The sequence below is a fragment of the Filicampus tigris genome, chromosome 1, assembly GCF_054856515.1.
Source record: "Filicampus tigris isolate MCC_2025a chromosome 1, RoL_Ftig_1.0, whole genome shotgun sequence".
NCBI lineage: Eukaryota > Metazoa > Chordata > Actinopteri > Syngnathiformes > Syngnathidae > Filicampus > Filicampus tigris.
Window position 1 is genome coordinate 9,196,479 of NC_141217.1, and position 19,279 is coordinate 9,215,757.

At 42.0% G+C, this 19,279-nt stretch overlaps 1 protein-coding gene across 14 annotated transcripts in view; it reads left to right on the forward strand.

Moving 5' to 3' along the window:
* kif1b (kinesin family member 1B) overlaps positions 1-19,279 on the forward strand; it is a 61,468-nt gene that overhangs the window by 3,403 nt on the left and 38,786 nt on the right. For all 14 annotated transcript variants that reach the window (XM_086050955.1, XM_086050966.1, XM_086050973.1 and 11 more), the window contains exons 3-6: positions 17,308-17,384; positions 17,466-17,645; positions 17,807-17,875; positions 19,099-19,277. In XM_086050955.1, coding sequence (XP_085907081.1) covers positions 17,308-17,384; positions 17,466-17,645; positions 17,807-17,875; positions 19,099-19,277 — 505 coding nt within the window. The remainder of the gene's footprint in view (positions 1-17,307; positions 17,385-17,465; positions 17,646-17,806; positions 17,876-19,098; positions 19,278-19,279) is intronic.

Consider the following 19,279-nt stretch of genomic DNA (forward strand, 5'->3'; position numbering starts at 1 on the left):
ACACACACACAAAGACCAGAAGGTGTTTCATGGTCTTGTGATTGAACGTGTGTGGTTTTTGTGACTGTGAGTCAGCAGGACTGCACGGTGCCAGCTTCCACTCCAGTCATACTTCCTCTTCCATCTGAGATGTGAGCTCACGACTATCTCATATGAACATTCATTGACACAGTAACACCAAACTATTCTCCCAACTGTGAATTTGTTCTATCAGTCGTATCGGATTCATGAGACTAAGCCGACATCAATCGACCCCCGTTTCTCAAACCAGTTATGGCTGACTTGGTATATCCCTCTGCCAAAAAAAGCTCTGAGTGAAATCCAGAGAGCCGTTCCTCCATTTTTTTCCGTTACGCCAATATCCCTTTGAGGGTGGTGTGTGTGGTCAGTGGCAGAACTGCAGCGGAATATGCAGCGCTTCGGTGACTTAGATGGGTACTTGGTACTTGGTACTTGCATATAGTCCTTTGCTCATCTTCCTTGCACACGGGCAGATTGCAGAGCAGAACGGGGCCCTGGCAGGCAGCCACGCTCTCACTTCATTGGAACTTCATTGCAGATGGTATGCCGAGAATGCTTTCCTATTAGGATGCTGAACATAGCTCGTAAAGCGCACACACTTACATGCATGCTTTCAAGTCTTCTAGTCTGAAGACTGCACATTTGATCACTTGGCTGCACACACAGTGCGGTGACATTTTTCCCAGTTTTTTCAAGATCATTAATAAGTATGTCACTATTAATGATCGTTTTTACAATTATGCCAATTTCATAACTGTGGAGTGTAAAAATCTTAATTGGAATTGAATTTGGATGAATTGCACAGCCCTAATATATATATATATATATATATATATATATATATATATATTTTTTTTAAATTGTAGAATTTGTTAACGTTGATGACTATCAGTAAGTTCTAATAAAAAACTGCACTTTCCATATCCTTTTGGATTGATATTTTGCTTTATCTTTTGTGAGAAATCTTATTTTTTACTCAACCAATTGTAATATGGTTATCGCGGCGTTACCAAGATACTGAAATGCGACATTTTGTCCATATGGCCCGGCCCGAGTGTAGGTGTTATACGGATGCGTAGTGGAGATTGTGACACTCCCCCTATTATTGTCTGGCTCAAGGGCGTATTGTGGGGCTGCTTGTGTCAATAACACTGAAAAACAGTCAGCCTGGGGGCAAGGGCAGGATATGCTGTCTCCCTCTCTCTGCCTCACTCGCCTGCTCCTCATGCATGGACGGTTGTCAAGGATCGAGTGCTGGCAAATTGATTATTCACTCTTCAGGGAACGTGTCCAAGGCCTCTGCACACAAGTAAAAGGCCTCTTTGAAGTGGAGGCTCATACTCTCGCAAAGCAGGACTAATATCGTTGGAAAAGGGTGATGCTGTACGCTCGTCAATATCGCTCGTGTTTCAAATGGCATCCAGAGCCCGCCTTCGTGAGGGGCCTGATGTTTTCTCCACGTCGGCCTCTACCTTGTTGCGTAACTCATGTTATGTTCCCGGTGAGCAGCCTCGCATGTATGGACGACCAAAATTGGTCAGCAGATCATGCGATCGGTGAAGAGGGCTGATTGTAGTGGAACAGGCGTGCGTGTGCGTGTGTGTGTGGGAGGGGAGGTGGGGGGGGGGTCACGCATGATTTGTTTGGAATAGTAGCGCGAATGCTTTACAAAAAGACACCGGCGTCCTCCAACTTTGTGTCTTTGAAGTAGAGATAGACCAATATGCTTTTTTCAGGGCCGATACCGATTATAGTCCAGGAGGCCGATAACCGATATTTGGAGCCGATATTCATTTTCAGTAAAAATGAAAATATTGGCATCAAAATCTAAAGAAAAACGTACTCTTAACTTTGTTGCAACGTCCTTAAAGGGAAGTCAACGCAAACCTTTTTTTTCAAGAATATGTTCCATGCACGGCTACTAGTTGAAACAGGGCATTCTGATAAATATTGCGTTTGTGGAATAAGTGTTAATCCATTCATTTTTAGCCATCGCTGGGGGAGGCCATTTTGTCTTCTGTCGACTGAAAATGACATCACAACTGCTCACAACGACAAATCACGGCTCGGATTCAGAAAACAGGTCAGCCGCGATTGGTCGTTGTGAGCAGTTGTGATGTCATTTTCAGTCGACAGAAGACAAAATGGCCGCCCCCAGAGATGGCTAAAAACGAGTACATTTTGCTGCTTAATTTATATTCCACAAACGCAAAAACTGGTGGGCCTGCTGGGAACATATTCTTGAAAAAATATGTTTGGGTTGACTTCGGCTTTAAGCATGTTTATTGAACAATGTTTCAGGTTTGATTATAATGTTGATTTTTTTTTTTTTTCTTCTTCTTTTTTTTAAAATTATTATTTCAAGAAATTTTTGTCTCTGTTATTAAATTCTAACAAAAGGTTCAGGGAGCACCCGGGGTTGTCAGCATGTCTTAAAAAGGATCAATGAAAACTTAAACAATAGCTCCATGTAATTTTCTACAGTAAATGAAAATTTCAAAATGACAGAAATGTGAAACTTTCACATATCTTTGTTTTGATGTCCACCGTTTCAAATTGATTTATTATCGGCCAGCAGAGTTTTAAAAAAAGGCCGATGCCGATATCCGTCAAAAAGCCTTACGTCGGTGCCGATAATCGACCCAGCCGATAATCGACCCAGCCGATAATCGGTCTATCCCGACTTGGAAGTGCATGTTACATAGTAGCCCGCCTCTCAAAAGGAGTGGAAACTAATTGACAAGCTGCGGGTCAACGTGGCAATTAAAATGTCACCTATCGGCTACAATTCGGATGAGGGTCATCGTTGAGTGCACTACGCCGGCTGGTGATATAACCAAATAAATAGCTGTGCTTAGTCACCTGGACGTGGTGCTGCTCTCTTGGATGCTGGTACAAGTCAGGCATATCATGATGCTGCTGAACTTTCTGCGGACGGGCCTGATTGACCTGATTAGAAGCAGTAATCCACAGGCTTGCCCGGGGATGCCACGCCCCGCCGCCGTAATCCCGCTGAACCTTGTCGGTGTGCGCTGACACTCCGGGGTGTCACATTCCTCATCGCCTCATGCTGGGATTGACACGTGCAGCGCTTGGAGAGCGGCTTGACATTTCAGACTGACCTCCTAATGAGGGAGTGGGCGGGGGCGGGGGGTACCGCAGGCAGATGTCTGTGTCTGTTATCAGAGTGTGTCATAAGACTCAGGAGGCAAGAGCATAATTGCATGTTGCTGACTGCTTCTCAATGAATAATTGATTGCGCTTCAATAGATAGAGACAGAAAATACCTGTAGATTAACCCATTAAGGCTTAAAGCGCCCGGCTCAACAGCTCCCCGAAACCTAAGGTCGCCTTTGGAATTACCCTTGAGAACCTGACGTTTTCCCAGAAATTTCCCAGAAATTCAGCACCTACAAAATAATTCACATTTTGAATTATTCGCTCTCAGGGGAATTTGAGATCTTAGACGTGTGGCTTTCACACAGACTCGAGTTTATTTTCATCTTTACTGTTTCAGTTGAAGAGGTAAAAATAAAGTGCGTTTGATTAAAAAAAAAAAAAAAAAAAAAAAATCGAGTGGTAATTACCATCCCCTTTTCTGTTACAATGACGTCGATGTTGTCATTACCTACAAACATATATCGTAACCACATATCACGTTCGACTGGTTCAAAATCCACAATCGTGTGTCATTGCCGTTATTCATTGTAGTGCTCCCGCGATCAACGCTGTCCGCCATCACTGCTCGAAAAAAAATTCCGGATGTCCTCCGACGGCTCACGACACCGTCACGTGTACATTTTGATGCGTTTCATTGGTTAAGAGACGGAGAATTAAAGAATAAATAGAAAGTTGGAGTTGAACACTACCATCCATCCATCCATCCATTGGTTTTCTATTGTCGCCGTTGAGCCGCTGGCAAATTGATTATTCACTCTTCAGTTTTACAAATGTTTTGTACCAAGTCGCTGTCAAAAACAAAAGCAAGTGACCGTGTCGAAAAGTGGAAAGTGAAGCACATTGTGAGTGATGAGCGGTCACGTTTCAGTAGTCCAAGCAGATCTTACCCAGTTGTGGTGGCGATTGGAAGGGAAGACTTGAGCCGTGCGACATTTTTCACCTGAATAGATTCTGAGTCTGAGCTGGGGGAGGAGAGCTTTGGAGGCAGCCACGTCAGCAGAGGCGGCGAGAGTCGTGCGCAAGCTTCATTCACATGCAGGGTAGCGTGACGCAGCATCACCGGCCGTCTCGCAGCTCGTCTTTGTACGTTCGAACTAAAAAAGGAGGGAGGGAGTGATGCTGCTGTGTCACTTTGACTCTTCCCGTCAGATTGCTGATTGACGTTTGTTTTTCAGGAACCGGTTGTGAAAGGGGATTAAGACGAGTCAGTCTTAGTGGGACATTTCATAAAGTCCACTAATGCAGTCTTCATTTTATGGCCGGTGGATGTTTTGCACAATTATTATTTTGTTATTGGAGAATTTTTTTCGATTCAACCGACTCCAGACTAATGAAAAAAGATGAGGCCCTTTGTGTCTAATAACAATACAATGCTAAATGCGTCTGCTCAAATATACTTGTGAAGCGTTGAATCAGTGGAATGTCCGTCTGACAAAAGAGTGTTGTATTGTGGTTTTCCTTTTTTAGAGGAAATGCTTGGCGGTGGTATACAAAAGGGGAGCAAGTAGGTGACTGAACAAGGCTTGTTTATTCATGGGCTTGTATTGTGCGAGCGCTGCCATTACACAAAAGCAGCACTCACTCACTCACTAATTTCCAATCAGATGCTCCGAAGCCCCCCGTTTCACCCGACAGCGCCGATTTGACTTTGAAAACATGGACATGAAGCGCCGCGCCGTGCCATGTTCCTTTCCGCATTCTGCTGGCTTACATTGTACCACATAACTTCCTTTTGGAGCGAGCAAAATTCATAAAATCAGTTAGTATCAAAATTTCCTTGCGTAAACAAACAGCGCGTCGTGTATATGAATGCATATTAATGATTGTTTTTTTCACGATTAGGCCAAGTTTGTCATCGTAAAAACTGAATTTCAATTAACCGCGCAGCCCGCGTGTGTAATAATCGTAGTTGCAACTGAATTTCAATTAATTGAACAGCCCTACCTTGTGATGAAAGCAAGCCAGACCACAGTTGAGTGCACCATTCCGGAGTGTACCTTGGCGAATCAAACTGAAGTGAACATGGCTTTACTGAGGCAAATCTTTGCCAAAAGACAGCTAATGGTCTGTTGTGCCCCTCCTCCATTACCTTCCCTTTGTTCCTTTTGCAGAGCTTGGTTGAAGTAGCCCGGCCTTTTCCCACATTCAAGAATGCGAATGTGTTTGTGCCCAAACCGACACTGCTCTTTTTCCAGACTGTTTTCTTCGCCTTCCTCCCACAGTCGGGAGTGCTGAATTCATCGTGCGGCAGCTCCGTTTTACAGTCCAGGCACGGTGACCCTGGGTGGGCACAATGTTCATTCTTTAATACTCCTGAGTGAGGTTAACAGAATGTCATGTTTGACAACTTCAAATAATATGACTGCAGAACTCGCTCCCTTAACCTTTGTTGCGAGCGTTTAGGATTGTTTGTGACGCTGCTGTGGTATAGCAGGGATATGGCAGACAAATAAAAAAGGACGCACACATTCCTGTCCACCTGTCCAGAAAACGGGCCTGTCATCTGATGTTAGCATGAGGGGGAAAAAAAAAAATATCCGCGCAGATCAATGTCTTCAAATTGCTTCATGACGTCACAGCGCTTACGTCAAGCCTGAAAGCGTTTAAAGCGATAGTCAGGGTCGCTGAGTTGCAGCAAGCCGAGGAAATCCAGGTCACCGCTTTTTCAAAACGGGCTGCTGTTGTTAGCAGTCAGTGTGAGCGCTTCTTCTCACGTTTGTTTCCCATGTCTACTCATCATATGATGATCTTAAATCGGGGACACAGTTGAGTCATAAGACTAGGTTGGAATTTGAATTAGTTGGTTAACGCTAACGGGAGGTTATAGAGTGTGTTTTGTGTTTTCATATTCATGGCCTGGCATTAGGATGTAAGGATTTATTGAAAATCGATATAAATTTCATTGATGGCATGATAATGGATGGATGGACATAGGGACAGTCGTTTCTGGAAGCTAGCTAGTTAGCACACACACAGGCTACCGTGTGCCATGTCTGATGGAACACGACACGCATTTTCAGTTTAGTAATATGATTTCACTTTCTTCTACATTGAAAAAAAAAAAAGGCTTGGTGCCCAAGAAAAGTGAAATATGTTTACAAGTATTTCTATTTGATAGTATTGGTGCAACTCAGCATAGTGTATAGTTTTGGGTTCAATTTTAAAATGCCCTAAACATTTACAGCTAAAAGAAAAATTAAGGCCACAGTATCACCTTCAATTTCGATTACTCCATCATTTGTAATAAACAGGGAATGGTTAGTACAAGCTGCAAAGTTTCATACAAGTTGAATGTACTTTCATCTTAATAGTCTTAATTATTGTTTTGTACATACCTTAAAGAATTCTTGCTGTACGCTACCCATGGTCATATAAGAGCCTGGTGTGATTATGCCGTGATTTACATATGATCCGATTAGTTGACTAATCGCGACTACTGTTGACTAGCAAAATAATAGTTTGTGGCAGCCCTACTTGACAAGCTTGCACCAAACATCATTGCGTATTGTGTTTGCGGATGGCTGCAGCACCGCACTAGCGCACAGAGGCGAGCATGGTAGCGAATTAAAAACATTGAATCGAAAATCGGGAACTGAAAATCGAATCGAATCGGGGCTTGAGCAGACCGTTACATCCCTACTTGGCTTGAGTCAAAGGCATGAAGAAATCTTTAAAGTGCCAAATAGCAACATTGTCAGAAGTCATGTTGACTTATTTATCGTCACTGTTTGTGTTTGTGTGTGTTTGGGAAGGAAAACCTTTTGAGGTCACACCTGCAAAGCCGGAGAACAACCGTCTTGGACACGGTCCATCGAAAACAAAGGCTATGAATGAAAAAGCCACCGCATCTTGTATCATTTAGTTCATATCAACACCGCGGCGTAAGTAGCAGTTGTGTTCAATAAACACAACTTGGAAGCCAATTAAAGAGAGCTCATAGTTTCATCTTGGTTTTCATCCGCTTTGTATTGTGTGAGTTTAACGTCACAGGTTATAGCGCCTGAGAGGCTTCCTTCATCTCTTTGTTGTAGTTCTGTTGTTTTTTTCCTTTTTTTTTGTTTTGTTTTGTTTAAACCCCGAATGGAGTCCTGCTGGGTTGGCATGTTTTCTCTCTCTGGTGGTTTCTATCACCCCTCCTCCCCTTTTGGTGTCTGTTGTGGGCGCGCGGGTCTGCGCGAGCTGTTAATATCAAAAGACAGTCGCAGTATGCAGCAGTTTTCAGTGCCCGTGGCCTGTGTGAGCAATGTACAGTCCGCTTTGGCAGGGACTGCGGCGGTTTGGTTGGGCAGCTGAAATCTTTCCATTCCTTCCTGTCACTGACAGTCTGTCGGCATGCAAAGCTCTAGCTGCCATCTGCTCACGTATAAATAGATAGTGGTCAGACCTGGAACAGCTGGCACATAGGCCAGCAGCGCTCACTCTACCACTGATAAAGTAACTTTAGGTATTTGTCAAATCTCCAGCTTTCCATTTCTCTGGTTCATTGGGTGCATGTGTTTCTCTATGCGTTTGTTCGTAAACCAAAGAAGTCATCGCTGACTTACTGACTGACTGCCAGGACTTTTTTTTTTTGGGTAACAGGTGGATTGCGTGGCCATTCTGCTTCAGTATTGGGCGACAAGTCTCAGGTCACAGCAATCTTTGTTTTATTACCGTTTCACATCGTATTGACGCAGACGACAGTCTGTAGCTCAAGTGTGTGAAAAGAATACTTGCCCTATTACTGAGAGTGATGGATTAATGTATTAAAATCTGCATTGGGAAAATAACAGTTAAATAGTCGATTCATTATTATTGTTGGTGGTATTTTTTTTTAAAAAGCTTACCGTAGCGGTGTTCTGTTTTGGTGCAGCCCAACTTCCCAGAGCTGATAGCTAGCTATGCTGTCTTTAGACTGACTCAACTGCACTTCTGCGGCCAAGTCGTTCCACTCAGTTTTTGACTTGATTTTTTTTTTTTTTTAAGACACAGTTAGTAATCGACAATCGACCAAATTCTGAATGATTACGCAATCGGTTGTCATAATTGTCCCGCCTTAAGATTTTTCAGTTATTTTAAAGATTTTTATCGAGGCTAAGAAATAATTGCTAAAACAACAAATGTAATGGCTAACATACAGGGATAACCCCCAACTTCAATCTTTTTACGGAATAAAATGCAACTTGAGGTACAACTAGTTTATTGTGTTAAGAACATCACATGAAAACATTTGACTCGTTGGCCTTTTCTACTTCATAAATCCATTTCAAATGTTCAAATGCAAGTCTTCTTTGGGGACCATTTTTTTTTTTTTTTTGTGGGGGTAGGTTGCGGAAGGGAGGGGGGACGAAACCCTGTACTCCGAGGGGGGGGTCAGGTGTCATCCTAAACTTTAGCACAGCACTCTGTAAGGTAGAACTATGTCACGTTAACTTTCATGCAAGCCATTTTCTTTTGAAATGAGCCTGCAGGTGATTCCTACAAAAAGGCAGGAGAGCCAAGCAGTGGAAAAAAGGACAATTGTAGCAATTGCAATGGCGTCAGCCGGGCACATGTTATAACAGATGACCTAACATGTTTTGCAGTCAACTGCAGCACCCCGCATTCAGTGTATTGTTCTCCACTCTTCCTGTGCTCCCCCATCCACAGTCTCTGTTGACAAAGATGACGTGATCAACCTTTTAATGGTGCTTTGCGGGTGGCCTGTCACAGCTACATTGTTTCAACAGATACATTTCACCCCCCCCTCTGTGTATTTGTGATTAAAGGATTGCACCCCCTGTCCTTGACTGGACATTGAGGTTGCTCTGTAACCAAAGAGCCACCAGCGTTGTTTTGGAAACGTTGCATGTTCCGATGTTGTGGCCGCAGTAAGCTCAGCTGTTTTGTCAAATGTTGAACAGCGGTGCTCGGACGCTACTTATAGCTCACAGCTTTGAGTTGCATCCCTTAATAACTCTGTCGTCTGCGCTGCAGCCCAGGCAACCGGGACACAGCACACACTCGTTCAATGACACCGGATCCTCGCAGACGCCAAGTACCGCATGCTGCGGCCGCGCCGAACGCGGACGCTCGCAGTCTTTGCGCTAATGCTGTTTAAGAGTCAACAAACATGAGCGTCCTGTAGCGCTGCTCAAACCATCAGCTTATGTCAACAGCGTTTCCCTCCCACATGCGTAAATTCTTCGGCACAGCGGCAATATTATTTAGAGGTAGCGTTGTAGCTGTGGCGCTGTGGATGGCCGTACGCGAAAGGTGATAAGCATGGGCCATATCCTCGATTAGGCGGGGCTATGCGGGTATCATCAGACATCCGTTTCCAGCCACACATAGAAGCCATTGGTGCACATACTGTACTGTCTTGGGGCTGTTCTTTGCACTTCTTGTAATGGCAAAACCTTGTGCACTTCTGACGTAATTGTCTCTGGAGGCGCATTCATGTCAATCTCGTTTGGGAGGGTCTGTCCCACTCCAGTAACGGGCATCTTGCCGCTGTCTGATGATGTCCACGTTTGCCACGTGTTTGTTTTTTTCAGGAGCACTCTGAATGACTTTTTCTATTCGACATATTTAGCAGCAACAGCGGTGCCGTCCGTATCTTTTCACAGCCATCGCTGCTAGGTTGTCATGATGTGAAGTCTTGTCAATGTAATCGTGGTTTTCTATTACAAAGCGATATTTGCCACTCAATTGCTTTTCTGGGCTTGTAATGATTAGTCAGGTAAACCACCACGTTTGCACAAAGATCTTGATGACTCCATGCGATGAACAAAATGAAGTTCGCAACCTACTTTCGACACGCACACATCGGTTCAGCAGATTCATAACATACTGTTCAAAACATTCAAATTGCCGTCCAAGGTTGGAACCAGTCGGTTCATTAAGACATTAAGCGACAGTTCGGCTTTTCAACAAGTTGCCTGTCATCGCTCGTCTCGATTACAAAGTCACTGGAGGAGGTGTGGCCTAAAGCAGGAGTATGTTTTTGGAAAGACAGCCCTGACAGCAACTATAGATACAGTACTCTTTTCAAACCTGCCATCGGAAAAACATATTTTCATCGGTTGTTTGGCTGCATACTTTGATCAGCACAAACTTTGTACAATCAATCATGTTAAAAAGTCTAAATCATCATTAAGTGGAAAGACTATACATGGTTTTCACTGGACAGTGACATTATTATAATTATAGGAGGATTTTTCATGGATGGTCACATTGTTAACTACTTGAGTATTTGTTACTATGTTGACAATTGTCTTGCTTCAAAGTGAGCATTTGCGATGCTCATAATACGATGCTAGTGGCTGCGAGTGGAACGGCCATGCAGATTTTTGGGGGGGCAAAAGTGCACTCTGCAACACTGAGAGCTGCATAGATGTTCTTCCAAGGTGAGCTGTTACATCACCATTCAACGTTCATTTCCACGCAGGCGGCAGGGAGGCCAAAACCATTCCAGTGCCTGAAAGACAAACATTTGCTAATTTGTATTGTGTTATGTAATTTGTATATGTATTTGCTTAAATGCTTTTTTTGGTTTTTTTTTAAGTAAAAAAAAAAAAGATAATTTGCTGCCAGACTTTGTTGTTCAGGGTTGACAAATGTTTGAGCTTTTAGTACCCATCCGGTGTGCAGAGATCCTCTAACAACCTTATTAGTGGGGGCATCTTCACTTTGGCCGGATAATTGGCCCCATGTTGAACGCCGGAGTGCAACATCTCTGCCGGTTACGACCAGCTGAGTGATCTTCCCTTAATAGCAGGACGTGGTTAGTTAACGGGTACAGAGGTACCTCTACTTACGAGATTAATTGTTTCTGGAAGAAATTTCTTAACTAGAAAATGTTGTAAGTAGGGACGCGTTTTCCATGCAAATGCCCTAATCCGTTCCAAGCCCCCCAATATTCAGACATAAATGTTTTATAAAGCATAAAAATGCATGAAAACATGTAACAGATACATGTTCCAATTCGATTATTGCACAATCAATGAGAGTTGTGCGTAATGTAAAAAAACAAAGAATAGGGTAAAGACTAAAAATGATGGTCGTTTACCTTTTAATTGCTGTCCTCATCGCTTTTTGCCCTCTTTGGTTCATGTTCTCTCTCAGAAGTGTGTTTTTGCCTGGCGACTGCCGATACATTACGGTCATATTCTTTGACGAGATCAACCAAACGCATCCCCTTTTCATACTTTTCTATTATCTCTTGCTTCGTTTGTATGGACAAAAAAAAAAAAGGTTTTCTCATTTTTTTCTTTTCCTCGTTACTAATTCCCGTCAAACTATCGGAACACCTCATGGCCCGAGGGGCGAGTGACGAGAACGCTGCGTAGACATATCTATCACATATTCTGTATATCGATCGACCTGTCTATCTGCACACATAGACACATACGGTAGCGGTCCCTCTTAGCCAATGGGATGCCAGGAAGATGCTAGGCTAGCCAATGGCAGAGCAGCTATGAGTATGCTGCGTTCAGGAAACTCCGGAGCTGCGAGTAGCAGCCCATTCTGCTAGTAGCAGCCAATCTGCGAGTATCAGCCCATACTTTGACCTTTCGCATCCTGAAATTTCTTTCGTAACTAGAGGCAATATTTTCCTGTCGAGGCGTTTCGTAACTTGAAAATTTCGTATGAACAGACGTTCGTAAGTCGAGGTACCACTGTATGCATCTCGCCAGGAAATGGGAAGCGCCTATGAAGCACGAGCAACCCGTCTGTCTTATCCTGCTCATCAGGAACTGAAAATCCAGATCAGTGACATTTAGGAGCAAATAAATATTTGACTAGGCCTTCCCTGTAATGCTGTCTCTGCAGTGACTTAATCTCTGCTCAGTGACTCGTCTCATTGTTCATTGCATGCCAACCTTTTATGTCATGTGAGTTAAGGGTTTTTTTGATAATCAGAAGCTGACCCAGTTTTTTTGTATTATGCCATATTTTGTGTCAAGACTTGATGGCTACAAATAAGGTTATTAAACATTATTGTTGTGTTTTTTTGCATTGTGAAAGCATCTTAATGTCTGACTTGGAGCAAAATATTAACAGTATTACAATGCTGAAATTGCACTTATGCAGTTGCGACATTATTATCCTTCAGCCTGTTTTCTGTACACTGTCAACTAAACAGCTGTGGGGAAATAGTTGAAGAAACCAAATGGAGAGTACAATGTGCTGCAACCTCCCTCTTGTGCGCCAAGTTGAAGTTGTTATGGCAACCAGTAACTGCTACCGTACCTGTTGCCATGGTTTAGAAAGACGTGTGATGACGGTGTTGATTACACAGCAGACTCCTCTGCCATTTTAAGTCCAGCATGATTTCTCTGCTGGGAATATTTACTATAAATTGAAAAGAGGGAAAGGTTCATTCACATTCTGCTGCACGGCTTGCTCTTTGTGCGTAGGCACCTCCTTTTTTTTTTTTTTTTTTTTTTTTCTCACGCTACTCTGCATAAGCTCACATAATGATTGAGGTCAAGTTCACCACCTTCTGTCTTATTATTCAACACAAAAATTCGACAGTTTGACAGAAGGAATACTGAAGTCAGAGAAGGGAATTAATGTTCACACATGTAACCGTTGCTGTGTTGAGCTCTCTTTGTTGAGAGCAGATCTCGCCATTATTACACTGCTATGTTTGAGCTTGAGTAGTAGCTTCAATTGAGAGTTGAGGTGTAATAATTAATCGATGAATGGACAACTAATCGATTAGCAAATTAATTGATAATTATTTTTGATAATCATTGAATCATTTAGATACCCTTTTTCAAATATTTTTTTCCCAAATGCTCAGAATTTCAGTAAATATAATCCGATTTCGCTAGTCCTCCAAGAAAGTGGACTGATTATTTTTGTGTTTCATCAATATCAAACATTTGCTTTTCCTTTGGAGAACAATGCTCAACATTTTTGCCTCTTTTCCGACATATTTACGTACCAAACATGTCACATTACCAAACCAGTCACTAAATCATACTTAATTTATGGTTGTGCATTTTCTGTAATGTGAATTTGAACTAATGTCATGTTTTTACATAAAGGATTGGAAATTAAAACATATTTTGGAAATTCTGATTCATCAATTAATTGACAAAATAATGGACGAATTAATCGATTATTCAAATATTCATTAGCCCTATCGAGAATGGTGGGCTCACGTCATGTGTGATTATGAGAAAGATGAGTTGGTCCCCTCATTTTGCTGGCTTGTCATAACCATCCCACGCTACCGTGGTCATCTTTCTGTTTTATTGGTGTTCACTTGCACCAAATCATCACTTAAAGTGTCTGGGACACAAAAAAATCTTACCTTAAAATACTTTTTAAGAAAGAGTACAAGTACAAAAAATAAGATTCCATTGATTACTTTGGTGAAAAAGCAATGAAAAGACCTCGAAAAAGATGCAGAAAACCCGATATTTCCGTGAGCTGGGAACGCCCACTGGCCGCGCCGGAGAGTTTGACCCAGTGCGTGCTGACGTCACTGGCCCAATGGGGTCAGCTCAGAGCCATGACAAACTAAGTACTGGTCGCTCCGTTTTTCTTGTTTAATGAAAGGAGTGTCACAGCGTACAATAGCCAAGGACAAAGTAGTATCTATCTTAAATTAAAAGACACGAGCGGAGTGAGGTTAACCATCTTCTGACATTTTATTGATTGAGAGTGTCATGATTGTGTGGTAAAAATGTTAATTACTCGCAAGTAGGAGTATTTTTTATGAAGTCGTGTACATGTATATTACTGTATGTATAAATGTTAATAGAAATCTAGATATGGTATGGAATGTCACTGTGTGCTTCATATGCATCAGATTCTAGTTTGTCAATATTTTATTCTGGGCTAGTGTCTGTCACAGTAGCCATTTCCAATGCATACTTTTGATCATATAACACTTGTCCAACCAACTATTTTCATTTGTAGCTCATTTTGTAGCTTCTACTTCCTCTGAGCAAATCAGCCCGGCTCCAACAATATCATCAACTTACCTGTTCAGCATACCCCATGACATTTCCTTCTCTTATAATTATTGAAATAAATCTACTGTAAATATACAGGGGGATGCGACGGTAGGTACAATAGTTATAAAAAAAGATAACGCCTATACAATACTTGCAGTGTTTTTTAAGAAAACAGAAAAAAAACTACATTCATCATGTAACTAATTTCACTGTTGTGATTTGACTGCATACCTATTTTTGCACCCCCCTGTATGCATCAAACAATGTGTAAATTTGTTTATTGGGTCAGAAATAAGGAGGCCGTTTTTGCTGATTGATTGCAAAGGCCAGAATTAAAACGGATGTAAATAAATACAATTTCTTTTTTTTTTATTACAGATAATACTACAAATAATACTGATGTATTATACATCCGTGCAATGTGCTACTCATGATTTTGTCAAGTACTTTCATTTGTATGTTGCGATTAGACTTTTGTCGCAGCTCTGTTCCGGTGGTGGCATCTCGGCATTTACAGAGTCCCCGGAGTCAGACGGTCCAGCTGAGGACATGTACTCGTTGCCAAGTCTCATCCGTGGCTGTGTCATCACTTCATGTCCGTCACCTCTGACTTTGCGGCCACTCCTGAAAATATGATTATTTGGAAAAATATTTAGCATGACAACTCTATCGTTTGAGATGATGGTAACTTATATAATATGTAATCATGTAATTAAATTAAAATAACTAAATGATAACATTTCAAAATGTGGCTATGAATAAAAACTTTGAAAAAACAAATCATAAATATTGTTGGCTGCATATACGTCGAGAAAAGAAATTGAACTAGTGTTTTGTTGCTTTATAATAGAAAAAAACACAAATATTTCGAAAACCGAAGATGTTGAAAAGCAGTCATATTTAAAAATAAAATACAGGCCCTTATACAGGTGCCTTTTACAATTTCATTCTTAAAAATGTACCTGGCAAATTACATGCATGTGACAAATTTGACAGCAAGGTGGTGGGCTAATTCTTTTTCACAGATCCGTTAAAACCTTCAATACAGAAATACTGACTGAAAACAATTCGGTACACTTCAGCATTGTAAACCGGTTAGTTTTCATTGACTGTCAGACAGTAGCCTCAATTAATTTGGCAGCAGTACATATTTGCTACATGTACTGTAAACGTTCTCTTTTGGATGATGGTGGCTGTGAGTGAACGACTGTGTGTGTGTGTGTGTGTGTGTGGTGCTAGCTTTTCTTTTCTGAACGGCTTTCGATCGGTGGTTATCTTAAAAGTGCTTTATAAATATAGCTGAGTTGAGTTGTATTGCGATGCTTGTGCCCAGCAGGTGCAATGACGTGTCTCCCTCTTTTTCCTGTTAAACCGCATCTTTGGGGACCCGAAACAGGCTCACTCCCACCGTCCTCCCGTCGATTCAAACAAAAGCTAGCAACACTATGTGGTGGCATAATCCAAGTGAAACAAAAAAAACCCCAAAATGAATCAGAAGAGAAACCACGACGAGCGCACTTGACAGCCGCCAGCCAGCAAGACATGTGGCTCGGTTACGTCATAAGCACGGCTCCTCGATTTCTCCGTGAAGACGCCGGAACCCGAAGTGTTTCAAAGCTTAACGCTAAATCCATTAAATACTTTAGGTGTATCAATTTGAAAAAATCTGAATTGCGAGATGGATATTTTATTGTTTGATACAACATATTAAAATTGGTAAAAATCGTGTCCCATATACTTTAAGCTGCCGCCTTATTTGCCAGAGTTGAATTTTTCCAGGAAAGGGTCATGAAGGGGCACTGGTGACCAAAACACCCCCACGTTTCTAAATACCCTGGCTCCAACTTTCCTTTGGAGGCAGGTCAAATGTGAAACTTTTAGCTTTATTTAGCCACTTGTCTCATTGTATCCTCTTTCAGTAACCAATATGGAAGCTCTTGTTCTGTTATTGTACCCTAACCTGTCGGTAGATACTATGAACGGACCTTTTATTGAATTTCTTTTACAAGGAAAGTTAATGAGAGAGAGAGATCTGTCCGCTGCAACTGTCGCGTATTTAGCATGAGGCTGTCAGTATTTGATTGTCTGAGGACACGCTGTGCTTTTCTGTCAGCATGAGACCGACGGAGGGTGATACCCAATCCCCGTCTCTCCACATCCCCTGCATTATTGATAAGCGTGCTGAATCCTCGGAGTACTCTGATGGGGACATCTTGATGTGAAAGCCTCTAAAGTGTCCTTAAGTCGAGGCTTCAATTTGCCCGTTGGCCAAGCAGAGACGTTGCAGTCACGTTGCTGCTCGCAGACATGGAAAAAAAAAAAAAGCATACTTGAAGCATCCGTATGGAGATTTATTTAGTTTACGATAGTTTCTGTTGGCATTTTTGCTAGGCCCATTACATTTAGTCTTTCAAACCGTATTCCCACTCTCTTATTTGCACATTCCACCTCGTCCATGTTTACATTGCAGCAGACGACACGACACGTAAGAAGGATAAACGTCCGTTTGATAGACAAGAGCATTGAAAAACAGTGAGCGGGCCGAGATATCAATATCTGCAAATGTCCTCCAGTCCAGTCTCGGTTCCAATGTGCTTTCTTTTCTTTTCATCTCGTGTTCGGCGTGTGGAAAGTGTTAATAGCTTGCCCCCGGGTAGCAGCAAGCATGGTTGAGAGGGATGAAATGCCTCGCATAGCTGCAGATTCTTGTTCATTAGGAAATGTGTGTGCGGCCGTAGAAAACTCTCCAGTCGTGCATAAGTGAAGTGTCATCAGGTCTATGGCAGATACAGCTGGTGTACCCCCGCACCAAAAACACACACACACATGGCCCAGTAGAGGAAAACTCTGCTTGGTGTCATTTAAAAGAAGCATTTTGAGGGGGTAAAAGTTGAAACAGCAGGTGTGCTTCTCAGAGAAATGCTCTCACTGTCTGCATGTGGCCTTCTGTGCCACATACTGGCGATGAGGAAGATTTAAGGGTGCACAAGGTTAGAAGCTATTAAACATCTTGAAAATGTTCTAAAGGTTAGCTATAATGCTTTATTTCCTTTCATTCTTTTAAATCGGTTTGGTTTAGAACACATCTTACGATCAGCTTTTGATCATGTCTTATGAGCCATAAAACACTGGAAGTCGTCACATAACACATCGTTTTGTTCCTCATCCTCAGCTATTCTCAACCCAAAAGCCCCAAAAGAACCGGCAAAAACCTTCAGTTTTGATTACTCCTACTGGTCCCACACGACGGTGAGTCTAGCCCTTTTTGTTTTGACTATTATGACTAATGAGTCTAACATTGGATGCATTCTTCCCTTTGTTCCACTGCAGCCGGAAGACCCTTGCTTTGCTGCGCAGAACCAAGTGTACAATGACATTGGCAAGGAAATGCTGCAGCATGCCTTTGAGGGCTACAATGTGTGCATTTTCGCTTATGGCCAGACTGGAGCTGGCAAATCCTACACGATGATGGGCAAACAGGAGGAGGGCCAGGAAGGAATCATTCCCATGGTTTGTCAAACAGTGCTACTTAGTGATAGTGGAGCTACAGATTAAAAAAAGAAAAAAAAAAAAAAAGAGTTGATTAATGTGCTTAATGCTTAAATGTTTGTTTGCCGTAAACATCTTTCTACCGGCTATTAGTACCATGATGCTGTCGTTGTCTCTTTCAGCTTTGTGAAGATCTATTTGAGAAAATCAATGAAGATAGCAACAAAGAAGAGCTCTCCTATTCTGTAGAGGTAAATCTTAGTCTACTTATCCATCTGTCATCTTCTTACCTCTGATATTGGCTTTTCTTGTTGAGTTTTCCCAGCACTAGTCCGAAAGTGTCTTTTGCAATATGAATATGTCAAAATATCTTTATTGCCCTACAACGCTTCTATTTGGAAATAATTGCAGTTTCACATTAAAAGGATACTGCTGAGTTGGCAGATCTGGGATACTGTGGTGTGATGTTCCAGAACTGAGAGGCAGGCGACCTAAAAGGCACACTCAGCTTTGTTGTAACCAGGAAGAAAGATTCTGCATGGGGAAGTCCCGATATATGCTGGTGCTCAGAGAGCGAGAGAGATTAAAATAACAGCAAAATAACTCTGGGCCGGCTTTTTGCAAAAATACAATGGGAAGGTGTGATGTCATCTAGTCTTGAGCTGTTGTTGTTGTTTTTTTAGGTTTTTTTTTTAGCCTTTTTAATAAGAAAGAGCAAAAGAGTCAGAGTAACGTATGAAACAAAGCTACTGTATGTTGGAGTTAACAAATCCTCATTTGTCCTATGAGGGTGGGAGGCAGTTGCCATCCAAACAGCAGCTTTGGGAGGCCAGTCAGATATCCTGCAAATGAATTCAAGAAGAGAATGTGGAAAAACTCACAAGTTCGATGAATGCACGACTTGCTTAGCAGCTATCAAATAAGAGGACTGATGTTAAAATGTTACTTGACCTGCTAAGATGTTTTGGATTTAAATAGTTTATGATTTCAGCAAGTACAACCTCCTATTGCTGCAAATTCAACAAATGACTATTTTCAATTCTTTAAATCCTATAAACTGTTTCGAAACAGTGCTTTGCAGAATAATTTTGAACTTTGCATTTTAACAAAACGTAATATAGCACACTTGAAATTAGCTCTCGGCCTTTTATCAGTTCTTCTAAGTGAAATAATGAGAGAATGACACTTTTGACACAATTGTCCAATTACTTTTGGCCCCTTATAAAGGTGGAGGCACATCTAAAATGTATTTCAATTCCGACCCCGTTCATCTGATTTGGATGTAAATAACCCCAAATGAAAATTTTGGAGTCTGCAATTAAAGCACATCTTGATTGTTTCTTTTCAACTCCGTTATTGTGGTGTTGTACAGAGCCGGAATGCTGCAAATTGTTTCAATACCCAGATATTTTTGGACCCGGCTGTACATGATCAACTCATGGACGAGGAAGTGACTGTAAGCCTTTGTCTGTAGGTCAGTTACATGGAGATCTACTGTGAACGGGTGCGAGATCTGCTCAATCCCAAGAACAAAGGGAATCTCCGGGTGAGAGAGCATCCACTTTTGGGCCCCTACGTAGAGGACCTCTCCAAGCTCGCCGTTACTTCCTATACTGACATCGCTGACCTCATGGATGCCGGCAATAAGGCCAGGT